The sequence below is a fragment of the Oratosquilla oratoria genome, unplaced genomic scaffold, assembly GCF_046742065.1.
Source record: "Oratosquilla oratoria isolate Oo_2021 unplaced genomic scaffold, ASM4674206v1 SCAFFOLD56, whole genome shotgun sequence".
NCBI classification, from domain to species: Eukaryota; Metazoa; Arthropoda; class Malacostraca; order Stomatopoda; family Squillidae; genus Oratosquilla; species Oratosquilla oratoria.
The window spans coordinates 857,501-867,500 of NW_027467720.1; the positions used below are offsets into that span (position 1 = coordinate 857,501).

Consider the following 10,000-nt stretch of genomic DNA (forward strand, 5'->3'; position numbering starts at 1 on the left):
CGTCGACTGACGCCAACATTCCCGCTAAAAAAAAACTACCCACGCCAAGCCTTGCGGCATTTGATAAAAATAATAAATACGGCATTTAGAATATATATACAAAACACACAGAATATAATACAATATAAATATACAAACATCGTGCCAACACAATGCTCGGCCCGCGCCCTCGGTGCCCACACCGAGCAACCAAGAAAAACTGACCGAGGCAAACAATACAATTACAGACAAGCCACACACAAACCACACGCACAAGTGGCAGACAGAAGTGTGGCACACATGGAACTTAAGCACACCCAAAACATTACACAAATACATATACATATACATAAGGGAATACATAACCAACATATACAAACACAATCAATTATACATGCACAAAGAAATGTAAATGAACTGGCGCCAGTTTAAAAAAAAAATACATAGGGCAATTGCCGGACGTCCGGGACATGAAACATGAAACAATACAAAATACACAATATACAAAATACACATGAAATAGACAAGAGACATAGGACAATGGAAGAACAAAACACCATTGGCAGAAAAATAACAGTTGTAAACATAACAAATAATTTTTTTTTTCACCACAGGTACGCCAAACCCAAATGAGTCTGCGCCCAAGAAAATACACAATTTACAATAGTAAGAGGCTAGGGGGGTACAAAACTTCACAGTCTAATAACATACAAATACACACAAATACATACAAGAGGCTCACTCGACCATCAAGGCCTAGCACTTCGTGAACGTAGATGATACGAGTGGCCCACAATGGGTGATACAATGGGAACATTGAGTGTTGGGGAGGTTGGGTGAATGCAGGTATGGGCACCTGCGTCTTTTTAAGCCTGTCAGAATGGCAAATCTCACTAAGACCCGTAGATGGGTCAAAAACCCTGAATTTGTTGGGATGGAGCTGTTCTGTTACTAAAAAGGGACCTGTGAATTTACAATTTAGTTTGGACTGGCGGTCCGGCATGCTCCTAAAGACATGATCCCCAACAATGATGTTCACAGACTTAGCACGACCATGTTGGTGTTTTAACATGTCAGCCTTGGAAATAACAAGTTTGTCCCTAACAGACGTATAAATATCATGCAGCACATGATCCTGAAGGTTACTATAGTCATCCACATTGTAGAGGGGACGAGCAGGACTGTCAAGCATGTCATAAGGGAGTTGTTTCTCTGATCCAAAGACAACATAATGGGGCGTTTTTCCCGTGGAAGCGTTTATGGTGCTGTTGATACAAGCACTAACATGGGAAAGCCAATCCTCCCAAGACTCATGAAAATGACTAGCAAGGTGATGTAAGAACTCCAAAATTTTCCTGTTCGTCCTCTCTACAAGATCATTGGACGCCGGATGATAAGCAGTAACAAAAGTTTGTGTAATGCCGTAACGTGCACAAATGCCTGCCAAAACCTCGTTCTTAAATTCAGCCCCATTATCACTAAGGAGCACCGAAGGAGTGGTGTATGGACACAACACATGGGAAACTAAAGCATGTGCTACAACTGGTGCAGATTTGTTACGTAAGGGAGCTAGGACCACAAAACGACTAAAATGATCCACACATACAAGGACATACACAGAGCCCTGTGTGCTACGAGGCAGTTGCAAAAGGTCTATAGCCGCAGTCTGAAAAGGGCGAGAAGGAATAGGGTACTCTAAAATGGGAGCAGTGCTCGTAGAACCTTTGTTCTGGGCACAAGAACTACACCGGGCCACATGAGAGGCAATGTCTAGTCGCATTTTAGGCCAATAATACTTCTTCCGTGCCATAGCCAGAGTTTTGTCACGACCTGGGTGACCAGCCTGAGGGGCATCATGAGCAAGGGACAAAACAATGGGAACTAGAGACTCAGGGATCACTAGCTGCGCCACATCCTGCTCAAACACTTCCACATTGCGAATGAGAACTTCGTCCTGTAGGGAAAATTGGTACAGAGGTACTGGTAAAGCTGGTAAGGTGGACTCATCACCAGACTCCAAAGCATAAATGACAGCAGACCAGACAGGGTCTTTACGCTGAGCTTTTACCAGATCCTGCAGGGAAAAGTTATCAATCACGGTAACAGCAGCAACAGGGATATTCCGTGAAAGTGCATCAGCAACATGATTAGCTCGCCCGGGCAAATGCTTTAGGGTTGGATTGAATTCCTCAATCGTGAGGAACCATCTGGCTAGGCGACCTGACAGATTCTTTCCTTGAAAAAACTGAGTGACAGCAGTGTGGTCCGTGTAGACTGTAATAGGATATCCAAAAATGATATCACGGAAGTGCTTTAAAGCCCACACCACAGCCAGGGCCTCTAAATGAGTAACAGAGTAACGGGACTCAGGCTTGTTAAGAATGCGACTAGCATATGCAATAACATGAGATCTACATCCTTCTACTTGTTGCATAAGTACAGCTCCAATACCTGTACCAGAAGCATCTGTACAAATAGTAAAGGGGATACTATAATGAGGGAAAGCCAATACAGGGGCTTCAGTAAGAGCAAGCTTCAAGGAATCAAAACTTGTCTGATGGACATCACGCCACTGGAAGGAAGAGTCCTTCTTGAGAAGGCGAGTGAGAGGGGAAGCAATTGAAGCAAAGTCTTTAATGAATGCACGATAGTATCCTGCAAGTCCAAGGAAGGACCGTACATTTTCAACCGACTTCGGTACAGGGAAGTCTCTGACTACCTTGATCTTTTCACCAGTGGTATGGATACCATGTTTGTCTTCAACATGACCTAGAAACTGGATACTAGCCTTGAAAAAGGAACACTTGGGTAAGTTGAGTTTCAACCCAGCTTCAGCAAACCGTTGCAAGACCATGGACAACTTAGAAAAGTGGCTATCCACATCTTTGGAAACAAGAATCAAATCATCCAGGTAAACAAAAAATCCATTTCCAATTAAGCCATGAAATATAGAGTTAACTAAACGCTGGCAAGTCAAAGGAGCATTCCGCAAACCCATGGGGCAACGAAGCCATTCATAGTGCCCATTGGGAGTCGAGAAGGCCGTGATCTTACGAGACTTCTCCTCCAGGGGTATCTGCCAAAAACCTGCTTTTAAATCTAAAGTGGTGAACACTGTATTACCATTGCCAATGGACTGAAGAAGCTCGCTTAAGATAGGCAGAGGATAATGATCAGGAAGAGTGACCTCATTGACTTTCCTATAATCAACCACAGGACGAAAAGATCCATCCTTCTTAGGCACCAGGAGAAGAGGCGAATTCCACTCGGAGTGGGACTCCTGTACAACACCTTCACTCAACAAATCGTCAACCAAGGACTGGGCTATAAGCCGACGAGAGTGAGGCAACCTGTAAGAGGGGATGTAAACAGGACGAGTGCCTGGCTGAAGGTCAATTCTATGAACCACACGATCCGTAACCCCTAACGGATCACCTGGTAAAGCCAAAGCCTGACGGTGGGTAACTAGCAGGTCAAGGAGACGAGGCGTCTCTTTAGGAAAATCAGTTTCGCCTACAAATGTGGCAAGTTCAGAAGCTACGCGAGCAGGGTCACGTGTTGGAGGAGACTGTAGAACAGAAGCTGCTATAATAGGCGAATCTTGGAAAGCAGCAACGCGTACCACCTCAAAGGAGCCTAAGTGACTGCCAGGAGAGAGAGAAATAGGAGCACCCGTGACATTGGTTACCATCGCTGTGGTAACGTGATCCTCACGAATAGTGGAGAGAGTTCCTTCTAGGGCAAGCCGACGAATACGAATAGAATCAGGCAAAGAGAGAACGTCAGACCCAATCGGGGCACCTGAGACGCGTACTGGAACTCGAACAGAACTTGAAGGTTCAATAAGATGCTCTCCTACAACAACAGCAGCACAATGAGCAACAGGGGCAGAGCGCTGAGAAATTGGAACAGGCACATGTGCGGACTGATCAAGCACAGAAGAATCACAAACAGAAACTGGCCTATCCGAAGCAGAGATATCAAAATTGCAGAAAGTCACTACTCGGCGACTAGGAGAAATATCTATGCTATGAGCTGTAAGAGCATCAATACCCAGGGGGCAATCACACTTAAGGGCAATGCCAGAGACAACAGCAAAAGTGACATTGAATACTGTAGCATGCGAGGAAAAATGTAAAGGAAGACAAACTGATCCTAGAACAAGCAAGGGAGAGCCTTGCACAGAATGCAAATTATTACAAAAGGGAGATAAAGGGAGATTATACAATTCTCGCAAGGCAAAGTAAGCCTTTCTACTTAACAGACTACATTCTGCACCAGTATCTACAGTGACTGACAGAGGCGTATCCCTAGTAAAAAATTGAAAGGTAAGTAATTGAGAAGATTCAACAGCCACAAAAGGAATTATTTGAGACCGAATATTGCTGGTCAACTCTTGGGGTTGGGAAACATGCGCTGGGGAAAATGGGATTGACGAAGCTGGTGAGAAGTCTCATCCCTAAGTTTCAAAACCTTGAAACATTGATCAGTCGAATGTTTACACTGACCATGAATATGGCAATAACTGAGTCTACCTGGAGGCTCTACTCTGGAAAGGTCATGCGATTGATTAGAAGAAACAGTAGGTACACTCCTACTAACAGGGGACAGTTTTGACTTGTTTACCTGGCGCCTACGGCGGAAACAAAAATCGCTCGAATGACCAGACCTGTTACAAAAAGTACACAACAGGGGAGGGGGTGTAACTCTAGATTGAGGGGAACTAGGAGTAGAAACTGTAGACTGAGAGAGTTGAGGAGAACAAGGGACATGACCCTGTTGATGAGCATTGCTAATACACAAAGAACTAGATGGGACTTCTCCCAGTTTACGAGAAAGTTGTGATGCAAAAGACAATAGAGTTTCATCAGGCTTATACTTGAGAGAAGATGCTGCTCGTCTCTCAGAAGGCACCAAAAAAGGATGTACAAGAGAAACTCAATAATAAGACGAAATCTATCTACAGAAATGTTACCTTTCTCTACCCAGTCCGACTGGGACAATGACTCGAAAGCTTCAACAGCAAGGATACTGGCCTGAGCTTGCGCACGGCGATAATCCAGAGTACCCAGTCGGGATACGAGAGTATCAGCCAGTTTGAAGCACCAATGGAACGCACCACCACCAAGACTATCTGTGAAAAGTTTAAGAAAGTTAGATCGAAAGGTGTCATAATCATAGTTCAGAAGTTTAGGATCTAAACACGAAGCCGAGAAGAGTTCGGCAGCAAACGAATGTGGCACAATCTGGGACCTCACAAAGGATATCATCTCAGGCCCCGTCGAAACGTTTGACTGTACAATAGCATCTTCACATTGTCTTATGAACTCAGCCGCCCTATAATGAGGGTCTATCCCTGAAAAAGGCACCACAGTTGGGTTTTGATGCAGTAATGTTACCCTATTGCCCATTGGCTCAGATGAGCTTAGCGGACTGAGAAACGAAGGCCTCGATTTAGACATGGTGGGAGATAACTTTGTCCCACTTCTTAAAATCATATGAAAATACTAACACCAAACAAATACAACACTCTAACGTAAGCATGAAATAATGTAAAAAAAAAAAAAATAATATAGTGAATCACACAGACATATAAGAAAAATATAATTTACAGAAACACAAGCATTGACACAACCAATGCAATACATATAAAAATCACATGGAAATATGAGAAAATATACTTTACAGAAACACAAGCATTAACACAAACAATGCAACGCATAGAAAATCACATGGACATATAAGAAAATATACTTTACAGAAACACAAGCAGACACAAACAATACAACACATAGAAAATCACATGGACATATAAGAAAATATACTTTACAGAAACACAAGCATAAACATTCAACTGACGGAATGTAAATACACATGCGTAACAGGAGACTACAGTCACAAGGTTATTCAAGCGTGATGATGACGTCACCAACTATGGCCGCCGCTGGGGGATGCTAATGACCGGTCTTCACAGAATTGTTTTTCGCCTCCCCGAGAAATAATGAAAACGGTCCAGTTCACCATCCAGACGCAATTTCCGCTGAGGGAACCACAGGAACACAAGTATAATCCGGGCAGGCGACGATGATGTCCAAGAACCGCAGGGAAAAAAATCACTTGCCGGCAAACGGCCTGCGCCGAAATGCAACTGTAGACACAGTGTCCAGAGCACTATAATGTATATTAATAGGTAAAGTCACTGAAAATAACTGAGCTGTAACGAAAAAATGGGGAGAACACACAACACGAGCCACAACCGGTAAATCAAAGTCACTAATTGTACTAGTCTTTGTAATAAAATAAGTCACTAATCGTTTATACCGCTGCCACCAAATGTTCTGGGTGGCTAAAGAAACTCAGGAGGCACAGTTCAAATTTATAGAATTGGAAAAAATATAATATATGGCACGACACAATGGACAAGCGTGCGATGGGCGTGAACGTGATTCGTCGACTGACGCCAACATTCCTGCTAAAAAAACTACCCACGCCAAGCCTTGCGGCATTTGATAAAAGTAATATATACGGCATTTAGAATATATATATACAAAACACACAGAATATAATACAATATAAATATACAAACATCGTGCCAACACATGTCAACCATAATTCACTTTAATTCTAAACCATCAACATCGAGAAACTCGAGGAGGCTAGCATGCAGAAATTGAAATGTGGTACAGCCAAGGACTGGAACCTGCACTAGCACGTGACAAGTGATAGTGATTTAACCGATTAAGTCACTTGTGCTTCTATTGGGTCTGAAACAATGTTGCCATGGTCCTAATATTTCTGGACAGATGAACTTAGTCTTTTCTCTATTATTCTTTCATATACTTTTCCAACATGTAATTCCTGAGTGTATTACTGAGCGGACGCCGAGAGAGGGGAAGTCGGCAAGGAGACCAGACAGAGGGTAGAGGGCTGAGACGTGGCAGAGGTTGGCGCACTCCTGCCGGTCATTGAAGGATATGAAAGAACCTTTGTTCAGCAGTGGACTCAGGATGGCTGATATATACACGAATGTATATATATATATACATATATACACTCATATATATACATGTATATATATATATATATATATATATATATATATATATATACATATATACACTCATATATATATACATGTATATATATATATATATATATATATATATATATATATGTATATCATTAAAGTGATGGCTAGTTATGCATTAATTATTTTCTTAAAGGTATTGTCCATATACCTTATTATAGATTTGTGTTTCTTAGAAAGGAAATTTATGACTTGGCTGTATGTAGTCATATCAGCTAGATCACGATTTCGGGTTCAAGACCCTTCTTCAGTAGCTATGGGGATGTTCTATCATGTCAGGATAAGAATTAATCCGATAAGTCTTGTTAAATTTGCAAGTTTTATACTAGAGTTTCTTACTTTAACAAGGCTCATTGGATTAATTCTTATCCTGACAAGATAGAACATCCCTATAGCTACTGAAGAAGGGTCTTGAACCCGATATCGCGATCTAGCTAATATGACTACATACAGCCAAGTCATAAATTTCCTTTCTAAGAAACACAAATCTATAGTAAGGAATATGGAAAATACATTTAAGAAAATAATTAAAGCACAACTAACCATCACTTTTAATGTTATATGCATTAGAGAAAAACTCCTGCCCAAATACACTTACAAGGGAGGTAGCCAAAAAGGAAAAGGCATAAAATCATTCCCACCCATTCCATCCCTAAATACACTCCACACCCCCTCCACCTTCCCTCTAATCTTAGCACCTCCTGGATGACGGATCATCCCTGCACCTTGTCCACTGCCCTGGGTCAGAAGCATTGTCGCAAGACACAGCACATCCACAGCAAGGCAGCTTCATTAAATCGGCGACCCCCCCTCTCCGTCCCCCCATGCATAAAAGGAGAAGACGGGGAGAAATCCCCTTGGGCTGCATCAAATTTTGCTCACACATACTACCTCATCCCCCCCCCTCCCGCCCATTCCACCTCATGCATCACAACATCATCCATATACAACCATTCTCCATTCACCCCTGTCTTCTGTCCTCTCCCGTCCTTCCTCAACAGACATTCCCCTCTTCCCCAAAGCCCCCTTCACCCCATCCATCCACCTCATCCTAGGACGTCCCCTCATGTTCACTCCCTCCACATCTGCCTTCCATACCTCTTTTACTAGTCTTTCTTCACTCATTCTTTCCATGTGTCCAAACCATCCTATTACTCTTTCATCAACCCTATCTCTCAACTCCCTTTCCACCCCCGTTTTCCTCCTCACCTCCTCATTTCTCACTCTATCTAGCCCAGTAACCCCCATCATACTTCTCAGACACCTCATCTCAAACACATTCAAACTCCTTCTCTCTTCCTCTCTTATGTTTCATGTTTCTGCCCCATACAGTGCTGTTGGCACAATCACTCCTTCATATATATATATATATATACATTCAGAATCACAGAGTGGCTTCAGAAAAGAAAGAAGCACTGTAGACATGGTGTTTGTTGCTAGACAACTCCAAGAAAAGGCCATTGAACAACAACAAGATCTCCACATGATCTTTGTTGATCTAGCCAAAGCATTTGGCACTGTCAACAGAACCCTGCTCTGGGAAATACTGAGGAAGTTTGGCTGCCCCCCTTCCTTCCTGGCAGTACTTAGATCCTTCCACGATGGATCAATGGCCAAAGTAAAACTCAGGCTCAACATCAGATCCGTTTTTTGTAGGAACTGGCGTAAAGCAGGGATGTGTCATTGCGCCCATCCTTTTCAATCTCTTTGTGGCAGCAGTCATGACAATTGCTAAGCAGAACATCTGCCCTGCAGATGGCGTCCACATCTCTTACCGTTTAGATGGCAGTCTATTTAACCTATGTAGATTGCAATCCAAGACACTTGTCACCGCGGAGGTAATACAAGAACTGCAATATGCGGATGATATAGCTTTTGTTAGCTTTTCCCCAAATGGGCTACAACGAACTATCAATGCTGTAGCTGAAGCTTATTCTCGATCAGGACTAGCCATTAATGTTCAGAAAACGGAAGTCCTCAATATGTGTCAGTCACCAGCTCCCGAATTCCTTATTAACAAGCAGCCTCTGAGAAACGTAGAAGAGTTCACATACTTTGGATCTGTCCTAAGCAGCACAAATGATCTCACAAGTGAAGTGCAACGGCGGATCGGACTAGCTTCTGCATCTTTTGGGAGGCTATCTCACAGAGTTTTCATGAACAGAGACCTCGCCATCACCACCAAGATCTCTGTATATAAAGCGGTCTGCCTATCCATACTGTTGTACGGAAGTGAGTCATGGGTGCTGTACCGACGTCACCTAAAAAAACTGGAAGCTTTCCACACCAACTGCCTCCAACGTATACTGGGTGTGAAGTGGTGGCATAGAGTTCCACACACAGAAATTCGTAGCAGAGCACGCATTGACTCAATTGAAACTATTATATCTCAGCGTCAACTTAGATGGTTGGGTCACACCATCCGAATGCCTGCAGACAGACTCCCCCGCAAGATACTTTATAGCGAATTAGCTGAAGATACTCGCAGAGTAGGAAAACCCCGAAAAAGATATAAAGATCACATGAAAACTACTTTGAAAAAATGTGCTATCACTCCTTCAAATCTTGAAGACCTGACCTCCAACAGACGAGATTGGCGTAACATCTGCCACCAAGGAAGTGAACAACTGACCACCAATATAAACAGAACTGCAGAACAACGACGTCTTCGGCGTCATGCTCCACAAAATGCAAAAGGACACTTCCCTTGTAACATTAGTGGTCGTATCTGTAAGTCCAAAATTGGACTAATTAGCCATCAAAAAGTCCACTGACCATAATAAGCCACCAACCAAATTCGAATGAAATCACCAAAACATTGACACATCTCTACTCATCTATCATCAATCAAGATATGGAGTGGGGTCATCGTCGTCTGCGACGGGCTTCTATAAGCAAAAATATGAGCATATATATATACATATAAATATAAAT

At 42.8% G+C, this 10,000-nt stretch overlaps 1 protein-coding gene across 1 annotated transcript in view; it reads left to right on the top strand.

Moving 5' to 3' along the window:
• Nucleotides 1–8,489: 8,489 nt before the first annotated feature.
• The window catches only part of LOC143023730 (uncharacterized), a 3,520-nt gene continuing 2,009 nt past the window's right edge, over nt 8,490–10,000 (top strand). The window contains exons 1-2 of the mRNA XM_076182330.1: nt 8,490–8,718; nt 8,783–9,555. Coding sequence (XP_076038445.1) covers nt 8,490–8,718; nt 8,783–9,555 — 1,002 coding nt within the window. The remainder of the gene's footprint in view (nt 8,719–8,782; nt 9,556–10,000) is intronic.